Consider the following 21,664-nt stretch of genomic DNA (forward strand, 5'->3'; position numbering starts at 1 on the left):
GGTTGTGAGCGACCATGTGGTTGCTGAGAATTGAACTCAGGACCTCTGGAAGAGCAGTCAGTGCCCTTAACTGCTGAGCCATCTCTCCAGCCCAGCACTATCTTAAACTTTAGACTTAATGCATTTTTAAATTGTGTGTTTTGTCAGAGAGATTAAAGTGAACACTACCACCAGCACCAGTACCATCATCGCCAATGTCTCACTCGGTGGCAAAACTGACCTCAAACTTGCAATCAGTTCATCTGCCTTTGTTTCCCAAGTTATGGGATTAAAGTCATGATCTACCATGCCCACTGGCATTTATTCATTTTAAAGCTCACTTGTATATGGTTTTATATTTTCATACTTACAGTTATGTTTGTTATAGCAATACTTTAACTTGTCACTACCTTTTCTCTAAATATGATTTGATTATCATATAGTCAAGTCTGTTAGGTTGACATTTTTTTTAACTACAATAAGGGTGTTACAATGAATAGCTTTATACTAAATTCACTAGGTATCTAATGGATCTTTTGTTTCTGGCAGTTCATTCAGTTAAAAGAATTACCTACTTAAGGTTTTGTTAATGGGATACAGCTTACTGACCAAGAACACTGGATATTTTCTCAGAAGACACAGGTTTGATTCCAGTATCCACAGTGGCCAAACAGCTATCTGAAACTTGAAGTTCTCGAGGTTCTGATGCCCTCATTTGGCCTTTTCTGGCTCTAGGCACACTTGGTATAGAGAACATATATACAGGCAAAACATAAATACACATAAATAAATGTAAACAAAATGTTTTTATAAAAAAATTGTCAATCCAGCAGATTGCCACCACAGAAGCAACTGGGTATTTTTTTTGTTTTGTTTTGTTTTGTTTTTGCTTTTAATCTTTGAAACATCTTTGGAAAACGAGATAATTTTCATTAGCTTTGAACATGATGCCCTTTAAACCTATCTGGGGACTGAGCAGAACATTCTACTGGCTCTGCTGGAGCATACAGCTTTATGCTAGTATGAGGGCTGGATGTCTACATTACATTACATTAATTACATTATTATTTTTATCATTGCAAGTAGACAGTTATCACAAAATTTGCAGAGGAATAAGAATATAGGTGGACATCATGGCTCACATCTATCCCAGCACTGTGTAGACCAAGGTAAGAGGTTCCCTGAGAGCTTAAGGTCAGCCTGAGGTCCAGAATGAGACTCTGGAAACCTTCAGTAGAAAAGTCACCATCTCACTTGGATTAAAACCCAACTGCACTCACTTCCTTGTCTAGGTGTGTTTCCTCCTCTGCAGCACATCCTCTTGATCAAGAATAAAGTTGTCGGGGCTGGGGATTTAGCTCAGTGGTAGAGCGCTTACCTAGGAAGCGCAAGGCCCTGGGTTCGGTCCCCAGCTCCGAAAAAAAGAACCAAAAAAAAGAATAAAGTTGTCTTTATTCTTCAGTCTTTTCTTTACTACCATAAACTAATATCTAACACAACAAGTCATTAAATATAAAATATATCTAGAATAACATGCTTAAAATGCTATTTTCAAGAACATAAAAACCTTTCTTGTCTCTCAGACTGCTTCAAAAACAAAGCATAATCTAGACATTTTGTCAGGCCGAATCGGGTCATTGTTTTGGTTCCTTTTGCAGAGTCACATAAAGCCCAGGCTGAGCTCCAGATGGCCGAGGAGGATGATTTGGATTTGAGTGTTAGGGTTACTTGTGTACATAACCATGCCCAGAGTTTTTGGTACTGAGAATTAAATCAAGGACTCTTTAGCAACTATGTTCTGATACAGTGATGTGTGCCTAAATTTCTTACATTTCAAACTCTAGCAATGGTTCTAATTAATTAGCATTACTGTCTTCAACAGTTGATGAGTATACATGTTTACTTGAAGGTACTTACAGTATATATAACATGATGTGAAAATACATGATTTCCTCTGAAGCATTCACTGTCCTGCTTTACCACACACCCGACTGGACTGTCTCTACATTAGACAGCTTTTCATCCCAAGCTTAACTGCAACTTAGACTGTAGCAGTCATGCAAAGAATTTCAGTTACCATCTCGTACTTTATCTCCCCTATCTCCCACCCCCGATAGAGTACACCTGGGTGGCCTCTGACTCACTACAATCCTTCTGCCTCAGCCTTCTGAGTGCTGGATTATAGACACAAACCATGCGTATTGCTTGGAAATTGATTTCTGTAACTGAGGAGATTACAACAAATCAAATGTGCATACATCCAAGTCGCCCAGTCCTCTCTCCTCCCCCATGTTTGTTGTATTCTATACCAGCTCATCTAAGCTGAACTTTATGAAGACCACAGTGGAACGTAGTGAGACTCTTCAGTCTAATTAGATCTGTTTAATTTAGAAATCCTTTGTGTCTAAGAGAATAAAGCTTTAGTTAAAGTTTTCAGATCATATCTGTAATTGTCCAGGAGTTCAAGTTCAGCCTTCTGCTTCAGGATGTGTATGTCGGGCATGTTCAGGAATCTGTTTATTGCTAACTAAAAAGTGTAGTTTTAAAACTTGAAGATATAGTTTGGTGATCCAGCACTCACCTTGCATGTTGGAACCTTAGATTTGATCTCTGTAAGTAAAGAGATAGAAAAAAAATTACGAAAAATGGCTTTTCATGGGATTATAGATAGTTATGAGTCACCGCATGGTTTCTGGTAATTGAACTCAGGTCCTGTGGAAGAGCAGCCAGTGCCCTTTACTGCTGAGCCATCTCTCCAGCCACCAAGAAAGCTTACTTTTTTTTTTTTTTTTTTTTTTTTACAGTTGGTCACTTCCATACAGATACTTAAAATCCTGCTACCACTGATCCCATTTTACCACTGTATGTTAAGATAGATGTTCTGGGGCTGGAGAGATGGCTCAGTGGTTAAGAGCACTGACTACTCTTCCAGAGGTCCTGAGTTCAATTCCCAGCACCCACATGGTGGCTCACAACCATCTATAATGAGATCTGGTGCCCTCTTCTGGTGTGTCTGAAGACAGCTTCAGTGTACTTATATAATAAATAAATCTATTTTTTTTTGTTTGTTTTTTAAAAGATACATGTTCTGGATTCTGCCAGCAATATATATAAATAGTGTCATAGAACCTTTTTAATATTTAAAAGTTTGGCCTTACATATAGGGCTGTCTCCCAGCCAGCTACCTAGCTTAACATGACTAATCCTAGCACTGTGTTCCACCATCTCTCTTCTCTGTTCTGGTCAGTGCATTCACTCCTTCTCTGCTGGTAAATCTCCCTGGTTTCTTTCCTAGTGTGTCCGTCCCTCCCTGTCTTTCCCCTTGCCCCCCTCCACTTCCTGTCCAGCTATTGTCTGCTAACTCTTTATTATGGCCAAATCAGAAGGGAGATAATCTCTGATACATCCTAGATGGCTAGGCAGGTGAGGAAGAACTGTTTAAATAGAGAAACGTGGTAATGGGCCATAGAAGTGGCAATACCAGAAGCATAGCAGCATTTAGCTCTCTGCTGGTACAGAATTAAAAACTGAATATCAGAGATACACTTTCACACAGTTTACCACAACGTGCATGAGTGTGCTTATGGTGGGAGATGACTGTACAGCTTCTGTTAGTCTAACATGATGTAGACTCTGTCAGTGCGGGGTTCCTTTAGAGGGGTGAAGAATTGAATTGTGTCCAGTGGAGAAAAATAAAACAAGATTAACTGTTGTTTATAGATTGACATTGTGTTGTCTTTAATTTAAGATGGTTATAAACAAAGTTTCTGAGAACATATGCATAGGAATATTTGTGCATTTTTCATTTCTTTTGGCAAATTGTGGATCATATGCTAAGAGTCTTTTTAAGTTGAAGAAGCTTCCAGACTTTTCCAAAGTAGTTATATTTCCATTTCTCTTAGTGTACTGGGGATAATCCAGGTGCTATATATCATTGCAGCATTTACTGGGTTTAGCTCTACTGAGTATGATTTATTCCAATGTATATCTTGTTTTCCATTGTTTTTGAAAGAATGAAAGGTGTCCATTTAGTTGTCATCTCTCCCAGGCCCCCTCCCCTCCAGTGGTGTAAGAGACCTCAGTGTCACAAAGATAGACACCTTGTCATAGGTTCTTTTAAAAACAACAACAACTTGACAAGATTGTTCAGTGGATGAAGCATTTGCCATGCAATCAAGAGGACTAGAGTTCAAGCCTCTAGACCTGTGCAGGGCAGACCTGCCTCTAGTCCCAGTTCTTGGGAGGCAGCACAAGTTGGCCAGCTAGACTAGCTGAATTGGTAGGCCGTGTTCAAGGGATAACTTTGGTATAGAATGTGGAGAACTATTGGAAAAAGCACCCTCATAGCACATGTACACACAAGCACACACACCATTATAACATTCATGAACACTACACAACAAGGGGGCCTGTGAATTTAGCCTTTTACAGTTAATATTAAAACACATTTTTGGGCTGTATATAGTAGCATACAGTTCCATTATTCAAGAGTCAGAGCTTGGCAGATCTTTGTGAGTTCCAGGATAGCCAGGATTATGAGATGAAGTACTTGTCCTTACTCATTGTTGAAGTGTATATTTTATTATGCAGGGGTCAGACATCTCCTCAAGTTGAGTAACCTTACCAGCTTCATTCTTTTTCAATGTGTATGGGTGTTTGGGCTCCTTGTAAGTCTATGCACCACATGTGTGCGGTGCATGGAGACTTGGTTCCTACAAGAGCAGCTAGGGCTCTTAATCCTTGAGCTATCTCTCCAGCTCTTGTTTTTACTTTTCAAAGGTTGATTTTGAGACTTGTGGATGAGGTCGAGTTGGTAGAGTGCTTGCCCAGCATATACAAAGCCTCATCTGCAGCAACATACAGATTGTCCGTGGCGGTATAGGTCTGCACTTCCAACACATGGGAGGTGCAGATGAAGGCAGCATCAGAGATCCAGGACCATCCTTAGTTACATATAGTGAGTTTGAGGCGAGCCCAAACTTAAGTAAATTAAGATTCTATTCCCTAAAAATGGGAAAAGATTGTTTTTATTATTTTAGTTCTCTGTATTTATTCACAATTTTACATTTAAAAATTTTTATTTGTGTGTATGTTTGTGAACACTCGTGAATGAAAGTCAAAGAACAACTTGAAAGAGTTTGTTATTTCCTTCTATCATGTGGGTCATGGGGCTCCAAACTCATGTCTTCAGGTTTGGCAGCTAGCAACTTTACCTGGTGAAGTGTCTTGTTGACCCCATCTACATAAAACTTTAAATTTAATATGTCATTCTCTAATGCTATAATCTTTGTTGTTCAGAGTTGTGATTCAAACCTAAGGTCTCTCACATGTTAGGCAAGTGCTTTGACAGTGAGCTATAACTCCAACCCCACTCATTTTTCTTAGGCTATTTGTTTTTTGTATGTTCTGTCCTTTAATCATTATTTCTATATTTATATTATATTTTATGGGTAATCTGCTTTTTTAAAAGGTAAGGGTGTGTGTGTGTGTGTGTGTGTGTGTGTGTGTGTGTGTGTGTGTGTTACATGTGGATCATCCTAGAGGCCAGAAGGCATGGAATCTTCTAAAATTGGACTTAGAGGTGGTTATGAGCCATTGGATATGGACAGTAGGAACCACAATTAGGTCCTGTATATAAATAGTGCTCTTAACCACTGAGCTATCTTTCCAGCCTCCAATGGCTGCCTTTAAATTAAAATGTTTACTCTGAGTATAAAATAAATATGAGTGTATGTACAGATGCATTCGTTTGCGTATAGGCCAGAGGCTGAAAGTGGGGTGTCTTCCCCAATGTGTGTTTATTGTTTATACATCTGTGTGTATATGTGTGCGTGTGCATGCGCGCGCGCGTGTGTGTAAAAGACTACGCACACATATGTAAAGGATGAGTTCAAGAGCCTTTCTCCATACCTCTTAACTTTATATATTGAGACAGGGTCTCTTACCTGAACTTAGAGCTCGGTTATGGGATCTTTTAGCCAGCTTGATCATTCAGTCCCTTTTCTGCCTCCCACGTGCTGCATATACAGGCTGCCTGCCATAGGTGGGAGTGCTGGGAATATATACTCTGGTCCTCATTTATGTACTTTTGTGGGGAGGGTTTAAGAAAGCCCTGGCTAGGGTTGGGGATTTAGCTCAGTGATACAGCGCTTGCCTAGGAAGCGCAAGGCCCTGGGTTCGGTCCCCATCTCCAAAAAAAAAGAACCCCCCCCCCCAAAAAAAAAAAAAAAAGACAGCCCTGGCTCTTCTGGAATTTGCTCTCTAGATCAAGTTGGCCTCGAACTCAGAGATCCCACCAAGTGCTGGGATTAAAGACGTGCCCTATTGCCTAGCATAGCAAGTACTTTACTTACAGAGACAGAGTCTCTCTGAACTTGAACTTGCTGACTCAGTCTGCCAAAATAGCAGCCCCAGGATCCTACCTGCTTACTTTTTACTACCTACCTACACTCACTTTTCTTCCATTGCCCTTTCAACATCCCACCCAGCTTTTATGTAACTGCTAGGGACCCAAAACTAGGTCCTTATGCTTGCACAGCAAACACTAGCCACCTAACCATTTCTCCAGTGTGCTCCGTTTACTTCGATTTGGTTATTTTTTTGTTTTGTGCTAGGGTTCATTGATTTGTGGTATAATACAAAATGAGGAAGCCATCATATTCTCAGTTTTTTTCCACACCCAAACATACCTTATTCTTACTAGTTGCTTGGTTTTCCCTCCTCCTCATTTCTCAGCATCACTCTTCTACTCGATTTTCATGGTATTATATATATTTGTATGTGTACATATGTGCAGGTGCTTGAAGCGGCCAGAGATATTAGATTCCCATAGATCTGGAGTTAAAGCTATTAGCCGCCTAATATGGGTGCTGGGAATTGAACTCAAGACCTCTGGAAGAGCAATATGAGTTATATTTTTGGCCTCTGGGACTTCCTAATAGTAGAATCATGGGATATTCTTTAGAATTAGGCTTCTGTCACTTAAATATAATATAAATATATAAATATAATGTTTATATAAATTATAAATTATATAAATATGTTTCCTATATTTTATCATGAATCTCCCACCCACCCCCCCCCAAAAAAAAAGTAAAAAATAAAGTGTCTTTCTCTGTAGCTCAGACTAACCTGCAATTGACATATCCTGCTAGCATAGGATAGCCCTAATCTACATAGGCCTAGCATAGGCCCTCAGTTCTCAACTTGCTGGTTGTGACCCCTTTTGTCTTTTAACAGCATCTCATATCAGATATTACACTTTATAACAGTAGCAAAATTACAGTTATAAAGTAGCTAAAGAAAAAGTTACGATTGTGGTCATCATCCCATAGGGAACTGTATTAAATGGTAGCAGCATTAGGATGGTGGAAAAGTGCCGATCTAGGTGATAATCCTCCTCTCAGCCACCTGAGTTCTGGTAGTGGAAGCACAAGCTACCAAGCCTGGCTTGCTTGCTTCATTTCTTTTTATGGGTAAATAATGCCTTGTGTGGCTATACATTGTAGTTCTCTGGGTTCATGGACAATCACATACAGTTTCTGTTTTCTTGTTGGTAGGAATGGTGTTGTTTTGAATTTTGGTGTGCACATTTTTGTGTTCTGTGTTATCAGTTCTTCTGAAGGTCCTAAGGTCATCCCAGCACCCACATGGCAGCTCACAACTGTCTGCTGACATCTTTTGTTTGGTGTGCAGATACAAATGCATACAAAGTACCCATGCATATAAAATAAATACATTAATAAAGGATTCTGAAAAATTATATACTATGGTTACATTAGAGTAACCTGGTATTAAGATGTTTGTCTGTACTTTTGCATCTTAACCTGAAATATAAGTAAATGCATTTGGGCAGACTTTTTTCCGTGAGGGTGTTTTGTATATATGCATACTGTTTTAAGTCATACCCCAATTCTAAAGCTCATATTTATAGGCACTCTGTGAGCTGCCTTAATAGTATGGACAAGCAATGAGACTATTGCCTGGATTTTGCATTTTATACCATTGACCGTGATTTCCCACCTGAAGTTTAGCGAGCGTAACATAACTAATTATATGAGAAAGCTTATCTTTGGGATTTTTATAAAATGATAGTACATACTTCTTAAATGAAAGAGTTTCAATTTTTTTTTTAAGATTTATTTATTATAACACTGTAGCTGTCTTCAGACACACAAAAAGAGGACTTTATATCTCATTACAGATGATTCTGAGCCACCATGTAGTTGCTGGGATTTGAACTCAATACCCCTAGAAGAGCAATCAGCGCTCTTAACTACTGAGCCCTCTCTCCAGCCCAGGTTTCAAGTTCCTTTATAAACTGTCAACCTATCAGTTTCCTCTCTCTGTCTTCTGTTTTATATTGATGTATATATGTATTTGGGGCCATTTGATTTAGGCCTCAGACATTCCACAGCTACCTGGAAGATATCATCAACTACCGTTGGGAGCTTGAAGAAGGAAAGCCCAATCCTCTGAGAGAAGCCAGTTTCCAAGACCTTCCTCTGCGTACTCGAGTGGAGATCCTGCATCGCCTCTGTGATTACCGGCTTGATGCGGATGATGTCTTTGATCTTCTCAAGGTACCTGTCTAGCAAGCGCCTTTTCTAGAGAGTAAAAAGCCAGCATTTTGAATGTGAAAATTGAAAGTATCAAGAAGCAAGAGCTTAGCTTCTTCTTGGTAGTATTCGTGCTCATAATCAATATATACACCTATATATACAGCCATACCCACATGGCCACAGGAATGCCAGCTGTGCTGGGATATGGCTTTAAATTTTGGCTCAGATAAGAGAACCTACTTGTAGGTCTTCATACAAAACAGCAATGAATTTTTTTCTGTAATTAACAGTCAAACTATTCAGGGTGAGAAGTAATTTCTAATCCCACTAAGTCAGATGATTAAATGGAACAGTTCTTATTTGAGCTTTGTGCACAGACACATAAAAGTCATATAAGTTAATGTAGTCTCTGCTGAGCATTTGTGGTAACAGTGGGAAGGCTAGTGCATATCTGGCCCTGGAGTATTTTGGGAATTGTTTTGCTGGATCTCAGCTGGAATAAGTAAGGTGCTATGTTGGGTGAAAAGATGGCTCAGTGGTTCGGAGTCCTAGTCTTCCAGAAGACCCAATTTCAGTTCCCTTGCACCCACATTGGGTAGCTTACAATTGCTTGTAATTACAGCTTCATGGGATCCAATGCCCTCTTTTTTTCCTCCATGGTTACCTGAATGTATACGTACACATGAATTAAAAATTAACATTTCTTTAAAAGTTGCTGTGGGTTATGGCAAAGGTATAGTACAAAACTTCATGAAGCAAAGCTTTCAGAACATCTGGTTGATCTGGTTGGCAATTTGCATGATAGGGGCTCACACCTGTTGGGCCTCTAATGCCAGCACTTGGGAGACTGAGGCAGAAGGATTGTTGAGAGTATAAGGCTGTTTTGGCTTAGAGTGAGAGAAGTGTATTGAGAGTTCTGATTGTACTTGGTGTGACTGTCCTTCCCTTGACGTGAGTTCACATAGATAGCAATTCTAAACCATAGTCTGATTCCTCTTTTTGTGTGAACTAACTGTGGAAGCCATGGTTGGGTATAGGGAACATCTAAAATTTCTTCACCTTGTTCATCATAGAAGGTAATGCCTTGCCATTTTGTTCTGCCTTGTATTTCATCTGCACGATAGAAAATTGCATAAAGCACACTGGCATTTTAAAATATGAGGTGTATCTGAGTATAAATTTTGAGTTGAGTTGGGGATTTAGCTCAGTGGTAGAGCCCTTGCCTAGGAAGCTCAAGGCCCTGGGCTCGGTCCCCAGCTCCGAAAAAAAGAACCAAAAAAAAAAAATTTTTTTTTTTTAGTTGACTATTTAGTTTGCTCCTCTTTCTTGTTTTTACTCATTTTTTTCAAATCTGCTTTCCTCTTCTGCATAGGGTCTGGATGCAGACAGTCTCCGAGTTGAACCTCTAGGTGAAGACAATTCAGGTGCCCTCTATTGGTACTTTTATGGGACACGAATGTACAAAGAAGACCCAGTACAAGGAAGGTCCAATGGAGAACTCTCTTTGAGCAGGTACTGTCTCTGATGTCAGGGTTGTGAAAACTGCTCTGTTAAAAATGCTATGAAAGTTAATGTATCAGAACAATACAAAACTTTCCTTTTTTCCAATGCAATAATTAGTTGCCTGCAACAGAATGGTAAAGAGTTTCATACTGAAATACAAAGGAATTACTTTATAGCCTCTGCCACAAGACTGGTGAAAAATAGTGTGATTGGAACATGGAGAAGCTGCAGACAAGCACCTGCACGGTCACAGGCTGTGTAAAGCAGCAGTCGTTGAGTAGCCTTTTCCTATTAGGATTATTAATCTGCTTTCAGGCTCCACAACCCTATGGCAGAATCTCATAGGATGCAAAGTGTGGCCTTGGATTAAGTGCTTCTTAAATAAGCAGCGGCCTTATTCCTGAGGCATCTAGAGTGATGCTCTGGTTTACTGAGACTTATTTACTATTGTGAACAGTACTTGATATTATAACAGTACTTAGGAAGGTGTTAGGTTGTTTTTAATACAGTAAATGTCAGTTTGCTTTGATTCCACATTTTGATTTTGGTTCCACATTTTGATAATCCTTATGGAAAAGAAATTGCTCTATTTCCTGTTTCTTCTATTTTTGCATAATCCAGTTTTGTATCCCTGTAGCAGAAAACACTGTAATTACTAATACAGAAATCATATTAAGTTGTTAGTACTATGCCAGAACATTTCTATTTAATGATACTGTTTCTTAGGGAAAGTGAAAGGCAAAAAAATGTCTCAAATGTTCCTGGAAAAACAGGCAAAAGAAGAGGAAGGCCTCCAAAACGAAAAAAACTACAGGAGGAGATTATATCCAGGTACGAAATCTCATTGGTCCATTTTCATAGACTCATACTGTAAGGAACCTTAGTTTCACCTCATATTTATTATTTATTTGTGCATGAAGGAGGTCATGGTGTTTGTCTTTCATGTATGTCTGTGTGATGGAGTCGCCTCCACTGGACCTTGAATTGATAGACCAATGTGAGCTGTACTATATGGGTGCTGGGAATTAAACCCAGGTCCTCTGGAATAGCAGCCAATACTCCAGTTACTGAGCCACTCTCCAGCTCCTCAGCCTGCTTTTATCTTTTTAACAATAATGTTTTATTTTTTGAGATTGTCATTATGTCATTTCCCCCTTCCCTACCTCCAAACCTCTTCTTGTGTTCTGTCTGTCTGTCTGTCTAAATTGCTTTTATTTTTTTTACAGTCCAGTCATTATCCTCCTCCAGGTCTGGCCTCCCACAGTCCCTCATCCCTCTACCCTGTCTCCAAGAAGAGGTCCCCATCCTCACCTCATCCGTACCCCTTTGCCAGGCCTCCCCACTGTCTAAGCACTGAGGCCAAACCAGGCAGTCCTGCTGTATATGTGTCGAGGGACTCATACCAGCTAATTGTTCCTGTCTAAAAGAACTGCAGGGACGAAAATGGAGAACAGACTGAGGGAAAGGAGGTCCACTGACAGGTCCAACTTGGGAGCCATCGCAATGGGAAGCTCCAAGGCCTGGCATTATTACTGATGCTATCTATGGTGCATTTACAGACAGGAGCCTAGCGTGGCCCAAAAAGCAGCTAGCTGAGACAGATGCAGATACTTACACCTAACCAATGGACTGAAGCCAGGGACCCCTGTGGTTGAATTAAGGAATGGCTGGAAGAAGCTGAGGAGGAGAGTAACCCCATAGGAAGACCTGCAGTCTCAACTAACCTGAACCCCTGAGATCTCTGAGACACGCAGCCTGCTTTCTTATAGAAGCTAAGACCACCATCTCAGGGATGGCACCACTCACAATGGGCTAGAAAATGTCCTACAGCCAGACCTTAATGAAAGCATTTCCTCAATTGAGGTTCCATTCTTTTAGATAATATTAGCTTGTGTCAAGTTGACATAAAAACTAGGCAGCAAACTGGCTTTGCTTTTTCTTCAAACTAGAGCCTTAACCATTTCTAGTAACAGAATGAAAGCCTGTTCTCACAAGTTTAGAAGTTCTACTTAATTTAGCTATCCTTTCAGTAGCAATTTCAGTTATTTCTTTTTCTTTTCCCTCTCTTACCTAAAAGGAAAAAGTCCTGTGCAGAGGCAGGAGTATCCTAAGTTCTAGGCTAGCCTGGACTCCATAGCAAGCAAGGGTATAATCAAAAGAAGGTGGTAATGGGAAGGATTCTTAAAATCACATGGCTATTACATAAGATCTGTTAAACTTAAGCAGATTACAACTGCCTATTTCTTCTTAGTGGCATTTTGGAAGACATCCTGAAGTTACTTGAGACCTATATATTGAGCATTTGTTTACACAGTCAGAAATCCTTTTAACTACCTTAATGTTGGGAAGGTAGAACTATTGTATTGGTATGCATGGGCTTATACTACCCTCTACTGGCAAGTGTCCGTCTGGAGCAGAGGCAGTGCAGTTTCATAGCCCATGTTCTTACCATCTTCCTTAGATAAGGGTAACTTAAGCTTCTCCTTTCCAGCATAGCTTGGAGTCACAGAATGAGGGCACCAGGTTGTGACTACCATTTTTCTCTTCATTGTGGTGCTGCCATAACCTTGAGACTTAGCTCACTTAGCTCTCAGTACTCCCGTTTTCTGCATTAAGCCTACCCTTCATTCTAATATTATTTCTCTTTAGAATTATTCATCCTAACTTTGAATTCTAACTTTTGACTCCAGCCCCAGCCACCATTATGTTTACTGGGTCCATTCCTACAAGAAAGACCAAACCAATATGGCTTGTAATCGTCTTGTTTTAAATGTTTCCTCTTTTTCCCGTGTTTCAGTGAAAAGCAGGAAGAAAACTCCTTGACATCTGACCTACAGACAAGAAATGGTAACAATGATTTTTATTGCTGTTCCTCAACCTGATTCCTACACTCAGTCATACAATGTATTAGGATGATTCCACTGTCTTAAATTTTTTGTTCCCTATTTCATATCACACACACACACACCCCTTCTCACAGACACTTAGCATGAGAACTAGTTCTGTTCTGTCCCTTGCAACAGCATATTAAAGACTCAGACATTTGGGTACACATACACACATTAGATTTTATTTATAACTTTATTTTTTATTATTATCATTTTTAGTTTTTTTTCAGACAAAGTGTTTCTGTGTAAAGCCTTGGCTTTCTTGGAACTGAGTCTATAGACCAGGCTGAAACCTGCCTCTGTTTTCCAAGTGCTGAGATTAAAGGAATATGCCACATCTGATCTCTTGATTAGGTCTTAATTCTTTAATCCAAATGCTTTGAATATGGAAGGAAATAACCAATTTGTAGTATTGTAAAAGAGATAAGACATACATTTCAACAGTCTCAGTTTCAAAACCATTTTTCTAGAAAATAATACATTTTTAACCATTTCTAGAATATTAAAATTTTCTTTAAATCACAATAGTTTGAGTTTTTGCTAGGCACTTGTCTAGTTTTAGAAACTATGATAGTAATAGAAAAATCAAAATCATCACAGCACTTGGGAGGGAGAGGTAAGTGAGTTTAAAACCAGTCTAGTCTATATAATGAGACCTTTTCTTTCTTTCTTTTTTTTTTTTTTTAAAGTACGTATTATCGTGTAGACATTAGGTAAAGTGCTTGCCATCCCAATTGCTTTCAGGGCTGAGGCAGGACAATTATTTGGTCTCTGGAGTTCAACACTTTCATGGGCAACATATATTGAGATACTATCTTAAAAAAGAGTGCATTATCAGACTTTAGTAGATGTTTTCCCCCCATGATTCCTTTGTTTGAGTCATGACCCAGGGTAATAGGAACAAAAAAGTCTAGTGCAGGCACTATTTTAGTGACTCTGTCATTTTTCTGTAGGATCCAGAGGGCCAGGCCAAGGTACTTGGTGGCTCCTGTGTCAAACAGAAGAAGAATGGAGACAGGTCACTGAGAGCTTCCGAGAGAGGACCTCTCTCAGAGAGCGGCAACTCTACAAGCTCCTCAGCGAGGACTTCCTGCCTGAAATCTGCAACATGATTGCCCAGAAGGTAAAGCCTCCCTGCTGCTCAGGTCTCACTCTGTTCCTGATAGGACTGGATGTTGATGTAGAGCTCACCTGCCTGCTTTCCTTATCCTGGGTGTCGTTTATGATGTTTCCCTTTCCTCTGGAAGTCCCAGGTCCAACACCGGTGATCTTTAAAATGGCTTTTTGCAACCTGGAACCAGCTTTCTTTTTTTCTATAACTATCGTTAGGCCTGAGTCTGCTCTCACCTACACCCCAAGAAATACAATCATTTTAGGACTTAACCTATTTCTCCCTCACAGTGTCAGCCTTTGGACATTTGTCCTTATGGATCTGTGCCAGTTCTTCCTGATTGCACCCGAGCTGTTTGTGGTTTCTCTGACTTGAGTGTAAACTCTATGAGCTATATTATTTCAGTTACACACACCCTGTATATATAATAACATTTTTATCACCACCACCACCCCCCTCCCCCACCCCACCCCCACTTTGGCTGGTGTTTAAAATTGTGGTTCGAGATTTAGAAGTGTATGCTTCTTTTGCAGAGATCCCAAATTCGGTTCGGTTCCCAGCACCCATGTTAGGTGACTCCCAACTAACTATTTGTAACTCCAGCTCTAGGCTCTCCAAAATATCCTGAACTCTGTGGGTACTTCACTCATGTGCACTCTGGTCTGTTCTCTATATGTTTCTCTCTCTCTCTCTCTCTCTCTCTCTCTCTCTCTCTCTCTCTCTCTCATACACACACACACACACACACACTCTTTGTTGTTAAGCCCCACTTAATGCTCTATCTAGTGACACTTGAGTTCTGGGGTTCAATGATTTATTCCTTAGTAATTTTATTTATTTATATTATACGTTGATAAAACCCCCCTTCTAGGTCATCCTCTCTTATACTTCTTACTCATTGAAGCCCTTCTTCCCAACATAGCTGTCTTCTTTTGTGTTTTATGGTTTTCTTCTTTTGTGTTTTATGGTTTTGGGTTTTTGGTTTTTTGTTTGTTTTTGTTTTGTTTTGTTTTGGTTTTGTTTTGTTTATGACCCACTCACTACATTAGAGTTCCTTCATTGGATAGAGGTTTATTTAATTGAGCAACAGCGGTTTGTCACTGGCTCTACCACCCATGCTTATGGCTCTCCTTCAGGTAGGGATTGATAGATACAGTGACATGCTCTTGGAGAAAACAGGTCTGTTCCCCCAGCCATCCCCCCCCACCCCCATACACACACTAGGTATCAGGTGGCAATAGCTCCTTAGTTAGGAGTGGGACTGTGTTTGTTTCTCCTTCTCAGTGCTTAGATTTCATTGATGCCATTGATTCTATCTGCTTGTTAATACTAGCATGTGAGAGCTACATCCACACCAAGTGAAAAGCACGTTATAATCCATCAAGTCAAAGCTAAACCTAGACTATGATGTTAATAATGCTGTTTTCAAAGCCCTCATCGGATATAATAAAACACCAACAAATTTGTTTTTGAAAAACAAATCAGTGGTAGGGCCTTAAGTGGGGTAGGCAAATGTTCTCCTCACTGAGCTGTAACCAAAGCCTCTGACCAAAAAGGAAAATAGACTGTAAACCCGAAAACTGAGGAAGTTTCCTACAGTTGCTGGATGACTGGATTAGGTCGTCAGGACCCTCTGCCATCCATTTAGACGACACATTCCCACATACCAAATTGTTTACAGCCTATCCAGGTACCTGTGTTTAAAATTTTAAAAATCACTGAAAATAAATGCATTTATTGTACCAGCAATTTTTTTTAAAGATTTATTTATTTATTTATTTTGTATATGATTACACTGTAGCTGTCTTCTGACACACCAGAAGAGGGCATCAGATCTCATTACAGATGGTTGTGAGACACCATGTGGTTGCTGGGATTTGAACTCAGGACCTCTGGAAGAGCAGTCGGTGCTCTTAACCACTGAGCCATCTCTCCAGCCCTGTACCAGCAATTTTATCAATAGTCTTAGAGTTCTACTTAGTGTATGGGGGGAGGTCTTTAAAATGTTAGTATTTTCAAATTTTAAGAGCTATCTATTCTTAGAAGGAAAGCCTAAATTTACATCCAAGGGAGTAATCATTACATTCTGAGCCAGTTCCCAGCCTAAACTAAGTTTTCTCCAAAGCAGAATTGAATCTATGTAAATACTGTGACAAACTTAGTGTACTGGCTTCTATCTAATTCCAAGCATTGGGACTCAGAGGCAGAAAAAAGACCGATGACAGTTTGAAGCCAACCTGGGCAAAATAAGGAGACCTTGTGAAGGACAAACAGTAGGCAGCTACTGTTGTAAAACTGAACCAGTGTATGGGAAGCCTCCACAGGACTCCACTGACTAGTTCTTCAGACAGAGTTAGAGAGAGAGTATTCTTTTTTTTTTTCTTTTTTTTTTTTTTTTTTTTTTTTTCCTTTTCTTTGGAGCCGGGGACCGAACCCAGGGCCTTGCACTTGCTAGGCAAGCGCTCTACCACTGAGCTAAATCCCCAACCCCGAGAGAGAGTATTCTATAGAGTAGGTTTTCGCTATACTTGGCATGTAGCACTTGGGTTATATTCAGAATACTGTAATATTTTCATGAGCATCTCTCTGTACATTGTATTGGTAATTGTAATAACATTTCTCCCTTTTCTTTCTCCAAATTCTCCCACATACCCCTTTCTGCTCTTCTTCAAATCATGGTGCCTTTACTTTTTCATTAACATTTCTAAATACAGCACTCTTGGTCCACACAGTGTTACCTGTATGTTTTCATAGCTGAGTATTTTGCACCAGACAACCAGTTGGTGTGCTCTTCCCTGGGGAGAACTGCCTCTCCCACTCACAGTTTCCCTCACTTGCATGTGGTTCTTGTCTGCTCTGGGTTTGGTTTCCAAACAGGGAGGGTTATGAGACTAGATGAGAAGACGGACCCTCAGTGTTGCCCAGCCACATGGAAGGAAGGCCCTGTTAATAATACACAGCTGGGAAAAAAGCTCTTACTGCTCTTAAAGACCTACATTCCCAGGTCGCCTACATACTCCAGCCTGTAAAAACACAAAAACATATACACACCCCAAGGCCATGTATACTTTGAGGCACAATTACTTGTAATTGCTAAAAGAGAGTAGGATGTCAGGTGAGTCCCAGCCTCATTATATACCAGAATATTAATAGACCATACATGGGGCTGGGGATTTAGCTCAGTGGTAGAGTGCTTACCTAGGAAGCGCAAGGCCCTGGGTTCAGTCCCCAGCTCCGAAAAAAAAAAAGAACAAAAAAAAAAAAAAAATAGACCATACACGTCTCAGGCTTCAGCTTACAGCTTTTCTGATTTTTTAAATGTTTTTATGCATATGGATTTTTGCCTGCATGTAAGTCTGTGTACCTGTATGTACGATGCCCATGGCAGTTAGATTCCCTGCAACTGGTAAGTTATGGCCATCATATGATGGTAGGGGGTGAGCCACCTCTAGCCTCTGGGTTTTTTTGGGGGTGCTGGGGGTAGGGTTGTTTTGATATAATCTTGCTATGTATCTCTGGCTGGCCCTTGCCTTTTATTTGCTGGGATTAAAGTTATGCACCACTAAGCCCAAGTCTTACTAAGCCGTGCTTATACACACATGCATGCACAATAAGTAATAGGATGTAATTTTAAAATTTAAACCATTGTGCCACTGAGATTGTTTAGTGGGTAAAAGCCCTTACTGCATAACCCTAGCAACTAGAATTCACATCTTGGAACCTACTGTGGAAAGCAAAAAATAACTCCTAAAGGTCATCCTCTGACCTGTACATGTATGTTCACAACCTTCCACACAATAATAACTTAAAAATAAAACATCGTTTTAATACAGTGAAGCTGGGGAACACAACTGACTCTGGGTGACAGAGGCAGGAGAATTGTCAAAAGTTCACAGACACCCTGGTCTACACAGCAGGATCATGCCAGCCAGGGCTCTAGTGCTGAGACCCTGTCTTAAACCTTCTCCAGCCTTCTCCCATGAAAACTGTTAGTCTTGAAAATTTGCATGTGAAATTGGGGTAAAGGAAACAAAGGGGCTTAACTCAGCAGTGTTTTTGACTTTCATGTGAATCTAAGAGATTATTTTTACTGAAAACAAATCAAAACTTGAAGACCAGATGAAAGTTTAAGAGGTGGTTACTCCAATAGGGCTCAGAAAACTTACCTATTTATTTGCTTGAACTGGCTCTTCATTTACCATATCCTATCCTAGTTCAGAAATTAGTTAACAGTGAAAAGTATCTGTCAAATTTGAAAATTGAAAGATTTATGAATACAAAAGAACCTGATACAAATAGTAGTTAAAATCACCCCTGAGCACTGTGTACAGAAGAAGGACAAGCTGAATGGCGGTCGTGGTGAGGACTGAAAGAGATTGCTTGCTCTTCGGGTCAGGTCTTGCTGTGCTCTGGTAACCCTGTGTCCTAACTTTTCTGATTAGCAAAGTAAACTACTTTACACAGAAGCTTTTATAGGAATTAAAAGTCCCATTCATTCCTTCTATTGTTTATGATATTTGTTAAAGAGTGGATCTCACTATATCCCTGACTGGCCTGAAACTCAGAGCTCTTTCTTCTGCCTCTCAAGTGCTGGGATCAAATGTTTGTGCCACCATGTACAGCAACGTCTGTATTAACAAAATAAAGCCAAGTAGAGGGAAGACTTGTTAGATCTAAGGACATAGAATAGTGAACTTTAAATGTTTAGTCTCTTTGCTTCAGAGCATTTACTGTTCTTAGAGAGGTTCTAAGTTTACTCCCTACACCCACATCAGGCAGCTCACAACCAGTTATGATTACAATTCCAGGGGGTGTGGTGCCCTCTGGCCTCCATAGACACTTAAAGAAGTAAGTAGTGTATAAATTCATGCAGGCACATACATAAATTTTTAAAAATATTTTTTTAAAGTTTTAAAGTTTTTTAAAGTTTTAAAGTTTTAAAGTGGAGGTGTAAGGTGGTCTGCTTTGAATATGTAAAAGGTAATCTTTTTTTTTCTTAATTAAAATTAAGCCAGCATGTGATATCACAGGTTTCCATTACTCAAGAGGCTGAGATTAGAGGATTGCTAGAAGTTCTAGTCCCTCCTGAACTTCATAACAAAAAAGGACAGAATCTACTCTTGTGATTACATGCTGAAAGTGAAGTAGGAATGGAAGAATAAGTTTGCACATGGATCAGCTGCAATGTCTATGGACCAATGTACTCTTCCTATTATGTCAGGGCTATGAGGTGTTATAATGATAAGTAAATTATATGAAGTAAATTATATGGTCACTATATGAGCCCATGCCACTTCAGCATACAAATGCTCTGAGGAGGTTCTTTATTCCTGCTCCACAGGTATATTCTTTAGTAACTGACGATATGTGACATCTTCCTGAAGCATCTAATGTAGACTAAATTACTCTTTTTTTAAAGATTTATTTATTTATTATGTAGAAGTACACTGTAGCTGTCTTCAGACACACCAGAAGAGGGCATCAGATCTCATTACAGATGGTTGTGAGCCACCATCTGGTTGCTGGGAATTGACCTAGACCTAGAAGAGCAGTCAGTGCTGAACCATCTCTCCAGCCCCTGACTAAATTATTCTCACTCTTCAACTTTTGCTGAATAAATATTAGGTATAATACACTTTTACACAAACATAATCAGAGTGTCAATAAAAGCAGATGGTGGGATCACCTCATGATAGTAAAACATTGCTTTGGACAACATTAAGAATTTAAAACCTTATTTTCCAAAGATTAGTTGGTTTACATGCTAACCTATTGACACACAGGTTTTTAGAGTTGTAAATTATTTTTGTCCAGCAAAAAAAAAAAAAAAAAAAAAAATACAGCTAATACCAATATTTAGGGTCTACAGAGTTGCTGGAGATTATCCAGGGATTTATCCTGACATTAACTTAAATGAACCAGTTTCTCTTAAGTTCTGTTTGTCACCCACCTTTTTTTGCTGTTTGTTTTGTTTTTATTTAGTATAATAAAACATTTGACACATATTCACTTTGGTGAATGGTGGCTTATCAACAGTAGGAACTTGGTAACTGCATGTATGTTCATTGTCTCCATAAAAGCTGATACTAGTTGGGTGTGACGATGCACAGATTTTATTCCAGCATTCCTAGCATTTGAAGTGCAGAAGTAGTCAGCTTTCTGTGCATGGGAGGGAGGAGCTGATAGTAATATATGCAGGAAACAACCACCCTTATATCAAGAATAGCATCTTTCATCTGAAGTAACTAAGTTGGTGTGAGACTGGTGTTATCTCCTTGTGATATTTGCATTGCAAATTGGCAAGGTTTCCTTTACCAACAGTGATGTGTTGGGTTTATATCTTAGGTTAAGACATACACCTACCGGAATTGAGAGCATTAATAAAAGAGATGCATACAAGCCTGTTGTGGAGACTGGGGAGCTCTTAATAGGGTAGATCATGATATCTTTGGTACTTGTGATTGTTTTTGTTCTGCGAACTGTTCATTCCGATTCAGAAACAGAAAAGCTGTATTTGCAGCGTGTCTAAGCTATCTGAACCAGTCCTTGTTGACAGCTTTGTTGTTCTTTTTGATTGTTCCTTACTTTACTTATTCTTGAAGACTTGGTATTAAACGTTTCTTTTTTTTTTTTAAAGATTTATTTATTCATTATATATAAGCACACTGCAGCTGTCTTCAGACACACCAGAAGAGGGCATCGGATCCCATTACAGATGGTTGTGAGCCACCATGTGGTTTCTGGGAATTGAACTCAGGACCTCTGGAAGAGCAGTCAGTGCTCTTAACCCCTGAGCCATCTCTCCAGCCCCGTATTAAACGTTTCTTGAACCAAATCCACTCCACCCCTACCCCACTGTGCACGGGTGCATGCAGGGAGATTGTGTGTGCTCGTGGGCCCAGAGTTTGTTTACTTTTTAATTTTCTATTAAATTTTCCTTCAGTTGTGTGTGCAAGTGTTCATGTGTGTCACAGTGCATGCACCGTGTGGGTTTCAAGAATCAAAGTCAGACTTCATAACAGGTGTTACCCTCTGGACCAGGTGGCTCCTGCCCACCTTTTAGTGGCTCATCTGACCTCAGATGCTCCTGATGCCTCTTTCAGAGTCATTCCCTTAGGTGAATGTGATAAAATACAATGTTTGCTTTGTCATTTGAAGAGGCCTTTTTTCTTTCTTTCTTTTTTCCTTTTCAGTTTTTGTGTTTGCTTTTTTGGGGGCAGGGGATTGTTGGGGTAAGTGAGTTTGTTTTCTTGATATTGTGTATGGGTGTTTTGAGACAGTGTCCTCCAGTGTGCCTAGGCTTGGTTGAGACTCAGAATCCTCTTCCCTTAGCCTCTCACATCCAGTCAAATAGTTTTCCTAAAGTTGAGACATCTTTTGCTAGTGATGAAGATTTTCATAGGAAATGCTTGCTTGTCAGTGGGTTTTGAGTTGTTACTTGTTAAGTAAATGTATTAGCTCAGTACCCTACCCAGCTGAATAGTTGTTTTCCCTTATCATCCTAAAAAATAAATAGAAGACAGCTTTGGCCACCCACTCTATAAATTAGTTACTGGTGTGCCTCAGTGGCCATTCTGCTGGTTGTAGTTGCAGCAGCGGTAGCTGAGAACACCCTAATCTAT

General features: G+C 39.7%; 1 protein-coding gene across 7 annotated transcripts in view; it reads left to right on the top strand.

The window, feature by feature from the left end:
• Nucleotides 1-21,664, top strand: part of Cecr2 (CECR2, histone acetyl-lysine reader) — a 107,678-nt gene that overhangs the window by 57,440 nt on the left and 28,574 nt on the right. For all 7 annotated transcript variants that reach the window (XM_008763251.4, XM_008763252.4, XM_039108208.2 and 4 more), the window contains exons 3-7: nucleotides 8,378-8,561; nucleotides 9,913-10,052; nucleotides 10,770-10,874; nucleotides 12,841-12,890; nucleotides 13,885-14,054. In XM_008763251.4, the coding sequence (XP_008761473.1) occupies nucleotides 8,378-8,561; nucleotides 9,913-10,052; nucleotides 10,770-10,874; nucleotides 12,841-12,890; nucleotides 13,885-14,054 (649 nt within the window). The remainder of the gene's footprint in view (nucleotides 1-8,377; nucleotides 8,562-9,912; nucleotides 10,053-10,769; nucleotides 10,875-12,840; nucleotides 12,891-13,884; nucleotides 14,055-21,664) is intronic.

This window comes from Rattus norvegicus, chromosome 4 (genome assembly GCF_036323735.1).
Source record: "Rattus norvegicus strain BN/NHsdMcwi chromosome 4, GRCr8, whole genome shotgun sequence".
NCBI classification, from domain to species: Eukaryota; Metazoa; Chordata; class Mammalia; order Rodentia; family Muridae; genus Rattus; species Rattus norvegicus.